At 58.7% G+C, this 14,939-nt stretch overlaps 3 protein-coding genes across 8 annotated transcripts in view; 2 read left to right on the top strand and 1 right to left on the bottom strand.

Moving 5' to 3' along the window:
• The window catches only part of Dgkz (diacylglycerol kinase zeta), a 32,090-nt gene extending 23,508 nt beyond the window's left edge, over positions 1-8,582 (top strand). For all 5 annotated transcript variants that reach the window (XM_059260949.1, XM_059260951.1, XM_059260950.1 and 2 more), the window contains exons 7-31: positions 177-248; positions 340-456; positions 538-609; positions 881-976; positions 1,223-1,305; positions 1,404-1,464; positions 1,551-1,664; positions 1,751-1,891; positions 2,589-2,667; positions 2,848-2,903; positions 3,016-3,078; positions 3,176-3,249; positions 3,335-3,446; positions 3,749-3,948; positions 4,222-4,322; positions 4,463-4,542; positions 4,634-4,703; positions 4,848-4,888; positions 5,414-5,553; positions 6,308-6,339; positions 6,601-6,644; positions 7,148-7,268; positions 7,341-7,374; positions 7,569-7,668; positions 7,884-8,582. In XM_059260949.1, coding sequence (XP_059116932.1) covers positions 177-248; positions 340-456; positions 538-609; positions 881-976; positions 1,223-1,305; positions 1,404-1,464; positions 1,551-1,664; positions 1,751-1,891; positions 2,589-2,667; positions 2,848-2,903; positions 3,016-3,078; positions 3,176-3,249; positions 3,335-3,446; positions 3,749-3,948; positions 4,222-4,322; positions 4,463-4,542; positions 4,634-4,703; positions 4,848-4,888; positions 5,414-5,553; positions 6,308-6,339; positions 6,601-6,644; positions 7,148-7,268; positions 7,341-7,374; positions 7,569-7,668; positions 7,884-8,000 — 2,220 coding nt within the window. In that variant the 3' untranslated portion in view covers positions 8,001-8,582. The remainder of the gene's footprint in view (positions 1-176; positions 249-339; positions 457-537; positions 610-880; positions 977-1,222; positions 1,306-1,403; positions 1,465-1,550; positions 1,665-1,750; positions 1,892-2,588; positions 2,668-2,847; positions 2,904-3,015; positions 3,079-3,175; positions 3,250-3,334; positions 3,447-3,748; positions 3,949-4,221; positions 4,323-4,462; positions 4,543-4,633; positions 4,704-4,847; positions 4,889-5,413; positions 5,554-6,307; positions 6,340-6,600; positions 6,645-7,147; positions 7,269-7,340; positions 7,375-7,568; positions 7,669-7,883) is intronic.
• Positions 8,583-9,068: 486 nt separating this feature from the next.
• Positions 9,069-11,583, top strand: Mdk (midkine). Of its 2 annotated transcripts, none has more exons than XM_059259440.1 (5): positions 9,069-9,183; positions 9,917-9,993; positions 10,128-10,295; positions 10,405-10,566; positions 11,249-11,583. In XM_059259440.1, the coding sequence occupies exons 2-5, from the start codon at positions 9,918-9,920 to the stop codon at positions 11,272-11,274; spliced, it is 432 nt and encodes a 143-aa protein (XP_059115423.1). In that variant the 5' UTR covers positions 9,069-9,183; position 9,917; the 3' UTR covers positions 11,275-11,583. The 2 variants fall into 2 exon arrangements, with proteins under 2 accessions (XP_059115423.1, XP_059115422.1); XM_059259439.1 differs by lacking the exon at positions 9,069-9,183 and adding an exon at positions 9,600-9,673.
• Positions 11,584-11,994: 411 nt separating this feature from the next.
• On the bottom strand, positions 11,995-14,349 carry Chrm4 (cholinergic receptor muscarinic 4). Its single transcript, XM_059259438.1, has one exon. The coding sequence runs from the start codon at positions 14,224-14,226 to the stop codon at positions 12,694-12,696; it is 1,533 nt and encodes a 510-aa protein (XP_059115421.1). The 5' UTR covers positions 14,227-14,349; the 3' UTR covers positions 11,995-12,693.
• Positions 14,350-14,939: the final 590 nt, after the last annotated feature.

Here is a 14,939-nt window from a genome sequence, read left to right as displayed (position 1 = left end):
TGCCCTGCCCTGCCCTGCCCTGCCCTGCGGGCTTATTTTACATTTGGAGTTTCATGTTTGTTTGCTTTTGTTTTTGAATGTGCTTCGTTTTCCTGGGTGAGGAGAGGTTGGTGGTGGCAGCAAGGCTGGGTCTCCACGAAGCCACCTTGTGCCCCAGCCACCCTGTCCGTCCACAGGGCTTCCAGCAGAAGTTCACTTTCCACAGCAAGGAGATCGTGGCCATCAGTTGCTCCTGGTGCAAGCAGGCAGTAAGTGGCCTCTGTGAGCCTGTGCTGGGCTTCCGGTGGGTCCCCAGTCTCATCCTGGCCCAGCTCAGCCTTGCCAATGGCTGTCTTCCAGTACCACAGCAAGGTGTCCTGCTTCATGCTGCAGCAGATTGAGGAACCCTGCTCCCTAGGGGTGCATGCAGCTGTGGTCATCCCACCCACCTGGATCCTCCGGGCCCGGAGGCCCCAGGTGAGTCCTTCCTTTACTCTTAACACCTCTCCCCAAGGGGACCTACCAGTCACACCTCACCCACACCCAATTCCTTTGCAGAATACCCTCAAGGCCAGCAAGAAGAAAAAGAGAGCGTCCTTCAAGAGGAGATCCAGCAAGAAAGGACCTGAGGTTAGGTCTGGGCTGCAGTCATTAAGGCCAGGAATTGGAAAGGGGAATCTTTCTCTGTCCAGGGCTATGGACCCGACTGCCAGTTTAGCCTGGATCAGGTTGGGCTCTGGGGGTCTGAGGAGGTGGGAGATCAACTTCCTTGTTCCTTGTGGACAGGCCCGTGAAAGGTCTGATGTGTGAGGGTGTGCTCACTTGTGGCAAGGGATGCTGAGGAGATGTCAGCTAGGGCTTCCAGGACAGAAAAGAGCCTTACAGGCTCTCTGTCTCCCAGGAAGGCCGATGGAGACCCTTCATCATCAGGCCCACCCCATCCCCCCTCATGAAGCCCCTGCTGGTGTTTGTGAACCCCAAGAGTGGGGGCAACCAGGTAAGCACAAGCTTTCTACCCACAAGCCACGAGGGAGGAGGTGGCCAGTGTTATACCCGCCTGCCCATAGTTGTTCTAGCAGCCATTTGGGGCTTCAGCCCCTACCTTGCTTTTCCAGGGACCCTGAGAGGACCCTGTCCCATCTCACCATTTATTGTAGCTGGTTCCCACAACCATGTCCCCTGTCCGTGCTCCTGACACCTGTCCCCTCACCCCTTCCTCATTGTCCCTCGACTGTCCGTGCAGGGCGCTAAGATTATCCAGTCTTTCCTGTGGTATCTGAATCCTCGACAAGTCTTTGACCTGAGCCAGGGGGGACCCAGGGAGGCGTGAGTACCCCACCAGGTTCTCCGGGACAGTGGGGGCTTGCCTCGCTCTGGCTGTGTCACATGTCTCCTGACTCTATTCCTGTCCTCCCCTGGCCCAGGCTGGAAATGTACCGCAAAGTGCATAATTTGAGGATTCTGGCTTGCGGGGGTGACGGCACGGTGAGTTCTGTGAGCAGGGCTCATGCCTGATGCATTACTCCCCCATCTTGGGCCTGGCTGACCCACTTTGCTATGCCCTCCTCCAGGTTGGCTGGATTCTGTCCACCCTGGACCAGCTGCGCTTAAAACCACCACCCCCTGTGGCCATCCTGCCCCTGGGTACTGGCAATGACCTGGCCCGTACTCTCAACTGGGGTGGGGTAAGTGCCCTTCAGAACAGGGTTGCCAGGGAGGAAGGGTATCCTTTGACCACAGGGAAAGCTCAGTCTCAGCCTCCTTCCACCAGGGTTACACAGATGAGCCTGTGTCAAAGATCCTTTCCCATGTAGAGGAGGGCAATGTGGTACAGCTGGACCGCTGGGACCTGCGAGCAGAGCCCAACCCTGAGGCAGGACCTGAGGAGCGAGATGATGGAGCCACTGACCGGGTAGGTCAGCCAGGGCTACTAGGCAGGGGGTTCATGAGTCTGGGATTCTTTTTTTTTTTTTTTTTTTTTTTTTTTGGTTTTTCGAGACAAGGTTTCCCTGTGTAGCTTTGTGCCTTTCCTGGAACTCACTTGGTAGCCCAGGCTGGCCTCGAACTCACAGAGATCCGCCTGGCTCTGCCTCCCGAGTGCTGGGGTTAAAGGCGTGCGCCACCACCGCCCGGCGGAGTCTGGGATTCTTAAGGACCTGCTGGACTCTACACACTTACTGATTCTGGAAAGCTGAGTTCCTAGTTCTTCACATTCCAGCCTCTTTCTGTCCTAGGAGCATAATGGTACCCACTACAAGCTGATTTATTACTCAGCCTCCTGGCACATTCTAAGTGAGGGCCTCCAATATGCCAGGCTCTGTTCTAAGCTGTGGCAAGACTTAAGTCCCTATTCCTGGAGGGAATATTGATAGAGTATATGGCATGTGGGGATGCAGTGCCGTTAAGGACCCAGCAGGTCCTCCAAGAACAGGGCCGCCCAAGCAGTGCTGCAGGGGTGGCTGGGGGAAGCTTTGGCACAGTGTTCCCTTGACTCGAAGGCCCTTAGAAGTAAATGGACTGAGCAAGGATAATGACTGCTGATCTTGGCCTTGGGAAGAGCTGGCACCTGAGAGTCGCCTCCTCATTTCTGCACCTTGACATTTTTCTAGCTGCCCCTGGATGTCTTCAACAACTACTTCAGTCTGGGCTTTGATGCCCACGTCACCCTGGAGTTTCATGAGTCTCGAGGTTAGCATCCTCCTGCTGAAGGAACTTTGGGAGGTCAGGGCAGGCATGGGAGGGAGGTTCAAGGGTGTCCCGGGGAGGGCCAGACCTTGCTCCCTTGGTCTTCCTTCCCACCATAACCTGGGAAGCAGCATCGGTTTGACGACGTCACCCCCCACCCCACCCCGCCCTTGTCTCTACCAGAAGCCAACCCAGAGAAGTTCAACAGCCGCTTTCGGAATAAGATGTTCTATGCTGGGGTGAGTCTGGGGGCCGGCCCCCAGTCCCCTGTGTGCACGTCACAGGAGCCCTGTGACACAGTGGTGGGGAAGGCCCTTGCCATGAGTTGATGACACCCTGTATCTCTCCCAGACGGCCTTCTCTGACTTCCTGATGGGCAGCTCCAAGGACTTAGCCAAGCACATCAGAGTAGTGGTAAGGAGGGCTGACTGACACGTACTGGGGTCCCGGAGGAGGGAGGCCACCTGGGTATGTGCATTCTCCAACTGTATTCCCCTGTTCCTGTGTCCAGTGTGATGGAATGGACCTAACCCCCAAGATCCAGGACCTGAAACCCCAGTGCATCGTTTTTCTGAACATCCCCAGGTGAGGAAGCAGGGCTTCTGTGGGCCGTTGTTCCATCCCGCTGAGTCCATGCCAGAGCCCATCTGTTGCGCCCCCCCCCCCCCAGGTACTGTGCAGGCACCATGCCCTGGGGCCACCCTGGGGAGCACCATGACTTTGAGCCCCAGCGGCATGATGATGGCTACCTCGAGGTCATCGGCTTTACCATGACATCCTTGGTGAGTGGTCCTAGTCCTAAACTGTGTCTGCCTTGCCCTTTACTAGCCAGGGTAGAGTGGTCACCTCAGCTCCTTACTTGGCCTAAGGCTCCATGGCCTCTGTTCCCTAGCTGGATGATGACTCTCCTTCCTCTTGATGTAGCGGAAGGCACTTGACTTCCCATCTGATGCGGGAGTCTTCAGTGCCTCTGTCTGGTCCCTCCGTTCTGCATTCTGCCTTCACTAGAACATCTCTGGAAAGAGCAGAGCTTGCCCCGCCCGCCCGCCCGCCCACCCCCGACCTGAGAATTCTGTGCCCACAGGCCGCACTGCAGGTGGGTGGGCACGGCGAGCGGCTGACCCAGTGCCGAGAAGTCCTGCTCACCACGGCCAAGGCCATCCCTGTGCAGGTGGACGGTGAGCCCTGCAAGCTTGCAGCATCGCGTATTCGAATTGCCCTGCGCAACCAGGCCACCATGGTGCAGAAGGCCAAGCGCCGGAGTGCTGCTCCACTGCATAGCGAGTAGGTCCCATGTTAGCCGTCATGGACCATGGGGCCTGCAGCTAGGCCCTGCTTTCCTTGAGCTCTGGTTTCCCGACCTGCAAAGGGACTTGTAGTTGGGTGATAGAAGCACTTGCTTAGCATGCATGAGGCTACAGGTTGTCCTGGCATCCAAAATAAAGGGTTTTGGGAGGGAGGCAGGCTGCCCCTCTTAGCACCTGGCCTTGCGCCCACTGAGGACTGGTATCCTAGGCAGGGTCCTTGCTGAGTTCCCTGTCCTTGGCCCCTCCACAGTCAGCAGCCGGTTCCCGAGCAGCTGCGGATCCAGGTGAGCAGGGTCAGCATGCACGACTATGAGGCTCTACATTACGACAAGGAGCAGCTCAGGGAGGCCTGTGAGTGGCGGCAGGGCTGGGGCAGGGAGGGGTGAGCAGCGGCAGGGCTGGGGCAGGGAGGGGTGAGCAGCGGCAGGGCTGCCTGCAGCCGTGCAGCAAGGACATGCAGCTAGCTGCTGAAAGGCCTCTCTGTCCTCCAGCTGTGCCTCTGGGCACCGTGGTGGTCCCTGGAGACAGTGACCTAGAGCTCTGCCGTGCCCACATCGAGAGACTCCAGCAGGTCAGCAGTGGGAGCAGGAGGAGGTGGGGGCACCTGAGCTTTCTTCCCAGACTAGCTGTGGCCCACCTGACCTTTGCTTCTGTCTCAGCAGGAGCCCGATGGTGCTGGAGCCAAGTCCCCAATGTCCCACCAGCTGTCCTCCAAGTGGTGTTTCTTGGATGGTGAGTCTGCCTTAAAGGGTCAGTTCTAGGCAGCCCTGGGCTCTGGCCTGCAGGTCCTCCTTTGAGGGACCCTGGGTTGGGCAAAAGGAGACTTGGGCTGGGACAAGGACGCTCCTCGTACTCAGCCAGCCATCTCTTCTCCAGCCACCACTGCCAGCCGTTTCTACAGGATTGACAGGGCCCAGGTAAGCATTGCAGGCCTTTTCTGTACCCCACACACTCACACCTCTGTAGGCAAGTTTCAGGGTTAGCCGCACAAGCCAAGCATGCTCACCACAGCCTCATGGCCATATACTCACATGCCTGTGGCTGTGGATCACATGCCCCCACCCTCCAGGAATGCACAGGGATAGTGCCAACAGAAAAAGCTGGCACACCCAGAAAAGGCTTTCTGGGTGGGTGGAAGGGAGGGCCTGGAAGCACAGTGCTATCCAGGGAAGAAAATAGCCAGGGCTAGATCACCTGGCTTAGCAGTGGGAAGTAGTTGTTGAGCTGGTGAATGCCACACAGAGAGGTCAGGGACCAGGCGAAGCAATAATGGAAGAGGGACTGCCCCTCTCTCCCTGCTGCCTCTCCTGATGTTCCTGCTCTGAGAGAGGCCGCTCCAGGGCTACTGCCTTGCTTCCTGCCCCCTAAACCCCACCCCCATCCCTGGGGACTAAAGGCCATGTGCCTGGCACTGACCTTCAGTTCTAACCCTCCCTCCACAGGAACACCTCAACTATGTGACAGAGATTGCCCAGGACGAGATTTATATCCTAGACCCTGAGCTGCTGGGGGCATCAGCCCGGCCTGACCTCCCCACCCCTACCTCCCCGCTCCCTGCCTCCCCCTGTTCCCCTATACCCCGGTGAGTCCCAGAGCTCCCCCCCCCCCCCCCCAGCCACCACTCCCCTGGCTTTAAATCCTGTCTGCTGACTGCAGGCTTGGAATTTCCGCCCTTAGCCACAGCATGAGCACTCGGGAGCACCAGGCTCTGTCCCTTTACCGTGGTGCTCCTCACTGTCTGAGCATTCCTCCCTCTGCCTCCAGGCCTGTTACTCAGAGTGTCTGAAAGTGCAGTCCAAACAGGCCACTCTCCAGCCTAGAACCTTCTTTCTCAGCAGCCTTCAGTCCTGGGCCTCCTGGCCTCTCTGAGCCCAGCAGCTTTCCCTGTCCCTTACCACAGTACTCAGCCCAGGTCCCTTGCGGTCCCAGGCCGTCCTCTGGACTTCTGCCCTGGCTGCCTCCCACTTGCCCCTTCTCAGACACCCTCCCCCGAGTCTCAGCTGGGCTTTTCTCTCTCAGGGGGTCTTTTCCAGGAATGCCACCTGAAGGTTGGAAAGTACCCAGTCCCCAGTCCCCAGCTGCTTGGCTACACTGCCCTGTCGTGTTTTAATAGCACTTCCAAATCCTTATTTATTGGTTGGCTTGTGTCTCTGAGCTAGGATGTGAACCCTAGGATGGCAAGGTCTCCATCTGTCTGGCTCCCTGCTTGTACCCCAGTGTGTGATATGCAGTAGGCTCTCAGTAAACTTGAAGAAATGAAGGCCACCATGGTTGGGGCCAGGGAAGGTGGCCAGCTGGGCTGAGCTGGGTCACAACTCACCCTGTTCTGTTTGCAGGTCACTGCAGGGGGATGCCGCACCACCTCAAGGTGAGGCCTCTTCCCCTAGGGCCCTGCCACTTTCCTTTCCCTGGTCGGGGGTGTGAGCTGAGTGGGGGTCAGGGTTCACCTGGAGCTGACAGGCACAGCCATTGAGTCCTGTGATCCCTTTCCTGTGCAAGCCCAGCCTTTAGCATATCTGCCCAGCACGCACCTGCCATGGACAGTGGTACATCATCACACACACTAGTCACACATCAACCATGCCCAGGCCTCTGACCTCAGGGTCTGATGGACAGATGTTCTGTGCAGGTGAAGAGCTGATTGAAGCCGCCAAGAGGAATGACTTCTGCAAGGTACTCGTCAGAGCTCAGCCTTGCCCCTGGAGCTCCTCACCCTGGGAGGTGTTAGGCACTTGTCTGTCATCCTCTGGTCCTCCATGGGGTTGCCCTGTCTAGGTGACTTACTACCTCAGCCAGTCTTCTGTCCCTGGTACTTGGAACGGGGTCAGTCTTAAAGGAACCACAGGCTCCAAGGCTTGGTTGGCTGTGCATTTTGGGGGAGTCCCTCACATGTAGGAATTAAAGACTTGTGTCTCAAGAGACACCTCAGCAACCAGGTGTGATGGCGCACACCTTTAACCCCAGCACTCAGAAGGCAGAGGCAGGGGGATCTCTGAGTTCAAGGCCAGTCTGGTCTACAGAGTGAGTTCCAGGACAGCCAGGACTGCACAGAGAAATCCTGTCTCAAAAAACAAAACCCCTCAAAGGTTCCTAGCATGTAACTTGTGTGAGCCAGTGCCTGGGTCCATGCTTGTGGAGGGAGGGAGACCCAGCTCTGCTCTGCCCATTGCCCTCAGCTCCAGGAGCTACACCGAGCAGGAGGAGACCTCATGCACCGGGACCAACAGAGCCGCACACTCTTGCACCACGCGGTCAGCACGGGCAGTAAGGAAGTGGTCCGCTATCTGCTGGACCATGGTAAGCTGTGCTCCTGGGGCTGGGGCGAGGAGAGGGGGCTGGCCGATTCTCAGTGCTCTCCCCCTGCTGCAGCGCCCCCGGAGATTCTCGATGCGGTGGAGGAGAAGTGAGTATCTGGGGCACAGCCCAGGCGCGCAAACCACCTTCAGTCCCAGCCCTTCGGTCACCCAGGGCCCAAGAACCCTCTCTGGCCAGCATGGGGTACCCCTCCCCCTCTCGCCAAACTCCTGCCCATTCTGACGGGAGACAGCTGGGCAGGCCCAGGACTGGAGGTGTCCACAACCAGCCCCTGCTCCCCAGCGGGGAGACCTGTCTCCACCAGGCAGCCGCCCTGGGTCAGCGCACCATCTGTCACTACATCGTAGAAGCCGGGGCCTCCCTCATGAAGACAGACCAGCAGGTGAGTTGTCGGGCAGAACACAAACCCACCCTTTCCAAAAGTTGGGGGCAGGGTTAGGAAATTGGAAGCTGTTCAGAGTCAGCGCAGTCCAGGCCCTGAGAAACCTGAGCCAGTAGGGGAACCTTGTGACCTGTGAGGTTATCCATCCCCCACAGGCTGGGGAGCAGAGCCCCGGCCCTCTCCTAAGGTCTTGGGGCCCTTTCGCCCTTCTCCAGGGCGACACTCCCCGGCAGCGAGCTGAGAAGGCTCAGGACACAGAGCTAGCTGCCTACCTGGAAAACAGACAGCATTACCAGATGATCCAGCGTGAGGACCAGGAGACGGCTGTGTAGTTGAGGGGACCATGGATCAGCGAGGGACACTACCAGAGGACGGGAGCTCTCCTTGCCCACACCTCACTGCCACATTCCTGTTGGATGGCCATGGGGGGACCCTGCCCAGGGGAGGAGCCCCGTGCAACCCCCTGAGAAGCCGCTCAGATCTAGGGCTGGACTCTGAGGAGCTGGACTCTCACCTGTCCTTGGGTTTGTGGGGAACAGGAGACAGGCTGGGCCGGCTGGGTCCCTTCAGGGCACCCTTCCCCGACCACAGCAGATGGAAGGGCCGGAAGGAGCTCCGCACCGCACCGACGACAGGGAGGCCTGCTCTCAGCAGGATGTCTGCGAGCCAACTGGTCCTTCGGGCTGTCTTCGGGGTGCCTAGCCCTTCTCTCTGCCCCACCCACCCTGGGCCTCCCAGAAACTCAAGAGCCTGCTGCATTCACCTGCCCGCTGCCCTGCTTGGCACCTACCCTGGTGATCCTCATGTACCCAGTCATTTCATTTCGGACTGTATGGCCTGGGGTGGGGGTGGGGCTCCCACGGCGACTTGTTTACAGCTGGGTGTGACTCAGTAAAGTGAATTTTTTTTCCTTTCTTGTTTTCTTGTGTGGGTCTCTGATAAGCAGCAGCGTGTGCCGGGTCAATTTAGGAGTGTGGGAATGGCCACCAAGATCTCAGAGCGTTACAGGGTTCCCTAACTGGGGTGATTATGCCCGGCTCCTGACCTCTCTGCCTGGCAGCTTAGGCTCGCAGGGCTAGAGGCGGAGCTGATTTCCTCTGCTTCCCGCTCCTGCTGGGATGATAACAATGAAAGTAAAAGAGGGGGCGGCCGGGGGGCCCAGGCTGGGTTCTTCGGTCCACGGGCCCTGTGCCCTGGAGCAGTCCCCTCCCCCTGGCCTGTACCGGGGATCTGGTTGAGGTGAGCCTGAGGCCCCAGGGTCAGGGGTGGGCGGTTATCACCTCCGGCGAAGCTGGGTCTGGAACTTCTCAGCCGATGTCAGCTACAAGGTTTACCAAACTCGGGCCTGCGGGCTTCCCCTCCCCCATGCCCTCCCCTCCCCCTTCAAACCCGCGCTAGAAAAAGGGTCTGGAGCCTCGCTCGCCCCCAGCCATCTGGGGTCCCCGGCACCCAGCTCCCCGACACATCGGAGCCCCTCCTTGCCCTCTGAGTGAACTGGTCCCCAACAAGTCGGAGGTGAGCCAGGCCCTGAAGGGAAGGGTCGTGGGTGCAGAGGCCTCCCCGGGCTTGGGACACCAGGCGGACTCCGGGGCCCCGCCGAGGGCAAGCCAAGTGGTGACCCGAGAGCTGTCTGGGCTGCACGGGAGGGAAGGAAGGGGACAGGCCCAAAGCTGGGAAGGGGTTGGCGGGAGGAGGCAGCGAGCTGGGGCTCCGGAGCCCAGAGTGGACGGGCAAGGCGGAGCCCCGGGGCCAGAGCCCCAGAGATCAGAGGTGAGGGGCACCGGCGGGCGGGAGCCCCGGCTCGGCAAAGGGCGGGAGTGGAGGCGGGGACTAGGGGGGTCTGAGGAGGTGCGGGTTTGAGGGGAGGGGGCGGGGCGGGTGGGGGGGAGGGGCGGGGGCCCATGTGACCGGCTCAGACCGGTTCTGGAGACAAAAGGGGCCGCAGCGGTCTTAGCGGGACGGGCCGTAGCGGGAGGGAGCGAAGCGTCGCGCCGGCAGTGAGCGAGTGAGCGCGCACAGCGGCCGTGGCCTCCGGCCCTCCAGGCTGCTGCCATCCGGGGGGCTGAGGCGGGGTGGGGAGGCTAGGCAGAGTCCCGGGAGAGCGGCTTCCAGTCCGCCCTCCGTCGCCCCCTGGTCCGCCCGACCCTTTGGGCCTGGAAAGTGGGCCGAGTTGGGGTGGGAGGTCCTTCCCGCGGTCCCGGCCCGGAGGGGAATGGGCGAGAAACTCTAACCCAAGCTTTTCCTTTAGGATGCAGCACCGAGGCTTCTTCCTTCTAGCCCTTCTTGCCCTCCTGGCGCTCACCTCCGCGGTGGCCAAAAAGAAAGGTGATGGGTAGGGTGGGCTCGGGAGTCAAGGAAAGGCCGGGGATGGGCAGGTGAGGCCGCGGGACCCGGGGATTGGTCTCCGAAGGAGTCTCCGGGCCCGCCACGTCCTTAACTCTGTTCCTTGCACCTTGTAGACAAGGTGAAGAAGGGCAGCCTGGGGAGCGAGTGTTCCGAGTGGACCTGGGGGCCCTGCACCCCCAGCAGCAAAGACTGCGGCATGGGTTTCCGTGAGGGGACCTGTGGAGCCCAGACCCAGCGCATCCATTGCAAGGTGCCCTGCAACTGGAAGAAGGAATTTGGAGGTGAGGTGGGGCACAGGAGGAGGGCAGGGAAGCCGGGGCGGGGTGGGGGTGGTGGTGGGGGGAGCACCACCCTCCTATTTCTCACCCCGTGGGGCCACTCTCCCGTCAGCCGACTGCAAATACAAGTTTGAGAGTTGGGGGGCGTGCGACGGGAGCACTGGCACCAAAGCCCGCCAAGGGACCCTGAAGAAGGCTCGCTACAATGCCCAGTGCCAGGAGACCATCCGCGTGACCAAGCCCTGCACCTCCAAGACCAAGTCGAAGACCAAAGGTCAGTGAATACGGTGGGGATGGGGATCTGGCTAGTGACTTCATGCCATCACTTCGGAGCAGTCTTAGGGAATGGGCGGGTACTTGAGGGTCACTCTCAGGGGGTGCTAAACCCTCTTTGCCCAAGTAGAAACTACCCTTTCTGTTGGATCATTCGATCTGGGTTCCTGGAAAAGGCTCGTCTTTGTCACCTGAGGAGGTTTGGGTGGGGTCTTGGAGGAGTTCGCTGCGCCCTTAAAACTGTAGGAAAGATGTCTCAAAGGGCCATGCTGCTGCCTCACCCACCACAGCCACTGAGGCCAACAGGGCGGAGGTCAGTCTGCCCACTTCCCAGGTGAGAAACTTAGGCAAACTCTGATCCTGGATGAAAATAGGAAGTAGAAGGCCAGGCATGGTGGCTCATGCCTGTAAGTTCAGGGCTGAAGCAGCAGGACAGCCGTGAGTTCAAGGCTGCAGAGTAAGACCCTGTCTTTAAAAAAAAAGATGTGAGGGGGAGATAGAAAGTTGAGGGAGTAAGAAAAGGCTTCGCATCACAATGGCTGCCCTTTCCCACCACTTCCAGGTTAACTGATCAAAGACCACTAGGGGGCAGGTTTCCTCTTCTTGATGTACTTAACTGTTGTGGGCGGGTCTCAGCCTACCTAACACCTAACTCACAAGTGCCTTTCTTTCTTGTTTTCCAGCCAAGAAAGGGAAAGGAAAGGATTGACGTCAGGATGCTGGAGAGCCTATGTATGGCCTTCCCTGGGTCCCGGAAGGAGCCTTCCTCTCCCACCAGCCCAAAATATAACCCACCAGTGCCTTTTGTCCATGACGCCCTGCCTCTGCCCTCTCATGCCCACACCAAGTGCCCAGAGTGGGGAGGGACAAGGGATTCTGGGAAGCTTCAGCCTCCCCACAGAGGGATCTGATTCCCAGCACCCCATTTTGTTCTCCCCACCCTGATACCTGTTACTAAGAAATGAATAAAATGAGCTCACTTTTTTTTCTCCAATAAAAGCTTTTTTAATATATAAAAGCCCCTTCCCAGGGGATTTGCCATGGAGCTTTGTTGGGGGTGGGGGGTTGGGGACAGATGGGCCGATGGGGGTTGAGGGTAGCTAGGAAGTGCTCCCAACCGCTCAGGGAAAGAGTAGGACCTTTATGAAAATGTCTTCCGGAGCCCCTGGGTACCATCTCTCCCAGGAACCACAGGGCTGGGGTCAGGGAAGAGAACCCAGATAACTCACTTGAACTCTGCCTCACCTAGCCAAGAGTCTCTCGGTCCAGGCTCTTGCCCGTTTGGAAAGTTCTCTCTGGGGAGAGACAAGGGTGCTTGCTTGCCTCACCTGCCAACGAAGCCTGTATGGACCAAGGTCCCCCCTGCCGCCCCTTCGTTCCCTTGGGCCCCTCCTTCCCTCGCACAGAGACAGAGGGAGTACTGCCCTTCATTGGATGTGTGACCTGGGGGGGGGGGTGTGCTCTTGATAGCAAGACCACCAGTCTTGGTCCCCTGGAGTCTGTATCTTGCCTTGGCTTCCCAGTTGCCCCATCCATATGTGACTGCTGGGCAGGGAAGGGACAGAAGTGACAGGCACCTCAGGCTGGCTTTCCCCCACCCAGAGCCTGGCTGAGCAGGCAGGAAAATCTCTCACCCCGGAGTGGGACTTGGGTGCAAGGAAAAGGCTGAGCCTACATGCAGGGGGAGGGGGGGTGCAGAGAGGCAGAAAGCACCGATTACAGCAGAACGGGGTACCCCACCCTTCCAAGCCTGGCTCCTTTGCTCCTCTCCAGATGCTCCTGGCCTCTGCTCTCCTGTTCCTTCTTCCACCTCTGCTGATAGTTGGCCTTGACAGGGCAGCTGCCCACTCCAGCCGTTGTTCCCCGTCTTCCTGAGGCAGGGTGACAGGTAGGGGCCAGGTGGTGCCAGTTCAGACCCTCCCTGGGCTAAGCCTCCTGGGCTTCCGTAGAGATCTGCTCTCCAGACCCAGCGAAGAGCTTCTGGTGCCTCACTGTCTAAGAGACCTGTTCTCTTTAGCAGATGCGAACTCAGAATGGGGCCGCCTACTCTCTCCTCCACAGCCGGTGAGCCCATGTGGTTCCCCGGTACACACTCATGACACCAGCACCTCCTAGGGCACCTGCCTGTCTACCTGGCTGTGCCGATGTTCCGATACTGGCACAGCAGGAGGTGCCGGAAGGTCTTTTTGAAAGTGGCATTGCAGAGCGCATAGCAGGCAGGGTTGATGGTGCTGTTGACGTAGCAGAGCCAGTAGCCGATGGACCACACCCTCTCGGGGATACAGCTCTGGCAAAAGGTGTTCACCAGGACCATGACATTGTAGGGTGTCCAGGTGAGGATGAAGGCCAGCAGGATGGCAAAGATGGTCCGAGTCACTTTGCGCTCGCGGGCCGCCATCTGCCGCTTCTTGCGCACCTGATTACGAGCGATGCTGGCGAACTTTCGGGCCACATTGGCTGCTGGGCGCATGCCGGCTGGCGTGGCGGGTACAATCTCGATGGCTGTCACGCACTCATTGCCCGTCTGCTTTGTTACAATCTGAATCTTGGACCATTTGGAAGCTGGGTTGAGGGTTCGTGGCTGCAGGGTAGGGGCGGGCAGGGCTGGTGTGGTGGCCTCTGTGGTGGACAGCTCTGTGGGTGGCCGTTCCTTGGTGTTCTGGGTGGCACTGCCCGAGCTAGACTCATTGGAAGTGTCCTTGTCGGCCACTGGGCGCGGAGGCGGGGGCAGGGCTGGCGGAGGGGCCTCTTCTAGCTTCCCGTTGCGCAGTTCCTCTCGAGAAGCGCCCCCTGGCGGAGGTTTCTTGATACTCGGCTTCATCAGGGGGCTCTTGAGGAAAGCCAGAGTCTTGGCCTTCTTCTCCTTGGGGCCCTCAGGTCGATGCTTGTGGACTCGACTGCGGCTGGCCAGTGAGATGTGAATATACAGCACCGTCATGATGACCACGGGAAGGTAGAAGGCAGCAATGGCAGTGCCAAAGGTCACTGCCGGGTTGGACAAGAACTGGATGAAACACTGGTTATCAGGCACCGTCCTCTTGCCCACCACAAACTGCCAGAACAAGATGGCAGGGGCCCAGAGCACAAAGGACAGGACCCAGGCAGCTGCAATCATGAGGCCTGCCATCTTAGTAGTGCGGCGGGCGGGGTAGGTGAGGGGTTTGGTGACGCAGAAGTAGCGGTCAAAGCTGATGATGAGAAGGTTCATGACAGAGGCGTTGCTCACTACATAGTCCAGAGCCAGCCACAGGTCACAGACCACCGCGCCCAGGGGCCAGTAGCCCTTGATGATATACACGGTGTAGAGGTTCATGGAGAACGCACCTATGATGAGGTCGGCACACGCCAGGCTGAACAGGAAGTAGTTGTTGACTGTCTGCAGCTGTCTGTTGACCTTGATGGACAGCATCACCAGGATGTTCCCCACAACAGTCACCAGGCTCAAGGAGCCCGTCACCGTGGCAATGAACACCATCTCCACTGTCTCCAGGTGGTTGTGGGTTGCCGTGACCAGGCGCACAGACTGATTGGCTGAGCTGCCATTGACGGGTGTGAAGTTCGCCATGCTGATTCCAGTTGGATACAGGTGGGCAGGGGCTGGAGGAGGAAGGAGACAGGGAAGGAGTGAATTGTTGAAGAGGATGAGGGGATACACAGACATTACCAGGAGCCACTGTGGCAGGAGGAATTTCGTCCAGGAAAATGTCAGGGGACTCTGTTCCTCAGATTTCACTCACTTTACCGAGAGCCTCGGAGGGGCCAGGAGCTGTAACCAGCTCAGGGCTGAGATTACAGAAGCAAATGAAACACCCAGGGTTCCCATCTCAGAATGGACAACCTAGTCTGGGGGGAGCTAGAAACATGTGAGGGAAAAGAAAACCGCTAGGAAAAAATAATGTAGTGAGGGTAGAGGGAGTGAGTCAGAAGGCAGGAGAGCAGCTGATCGCGGGCCTCACCCCGGGGCGGATGACAGGGAAGCAGATGTGAAGAGCTGTGGCACGTGGCTGGGATAAGGGCAAAGGCCCAAAGACATGGCCAGTGTGGACGGAGCCCAGGAAAGCCAGGGTCCCAGAGGCTGGAAGGTGGAGAGCAGAGAGAAGTGCTCATTCGCTCACTCAGTCATGTCTTTCCCAACTTGGGTACTGAAGATTGTCCCCAGGGCCACACATGGCAGATATGTACCACACTCGTGTGCTTCTGAGCCACATATTCAGTACTACTTGGTCGTTTCTTTTCTTTCTTCTTTCTTCCTTTTGCCCCCCTTGAGATAGGGTCTTACTGTGTAGACCAGGCTGACCTCAAACTCAATCTGCCTGCCTCTGCCTCTAGAGGGCTGGAATTACAGGTATGTTCCACCATACCCAGCCACTTGGG

The sequence above is a fragment of the Peromyscus eremicus genome, chromosome 4, assembly GCF_949786415.1.
Source record: "Peromyscus eremicus chromosome 4, PerEre_H2_v1, whole genome shotgun sequence".
In the NCBI taxonomy this organism is placed as follows: Eukaryota; Metazoa; Chordata; class Mammalia; order Rodentia; family Cricetidae; genus Peromyscus; species Peromyscus eremicus.
The sequence above is the reverse complement of the archived record's forward strand: the minus strand, read 5'-3'. Positions and strand labels throughout refer to the sequence as shown.

Bases quoted from the DNA above. Each gene is read 5' to 3' on its own strand.
- Chrm4 (XM_059259438.1), bottom strand. From the start codon at position 14,226: ATGTCTGTGTATCCCCTCATCCTCTTCAACAATTCACTCCTTCCCTGT.
- Mdk (XM_059259440.1), top strand. From the start codon at position 9,918: ATGCAGCACCGAGGCTTCTTCCTTCTAGCCCTTCTTGCCCTCCTGGCG. The intron at 10,296-10,404 runs GTGAGGTGGGGC...CTCTCCCGTCAG, and splicing joins CTGGAAGAAGGAATTTGGAG to CCGACTGCAAATACAAGTTT. The intron at 10,567-11,248 runs GTCAGTGAATAC...CTTGTTTTCCAG, and splicing joins GACCAAGTCGAAGACCAAAG to CCAAGAAAGGGAAAGGAAAG.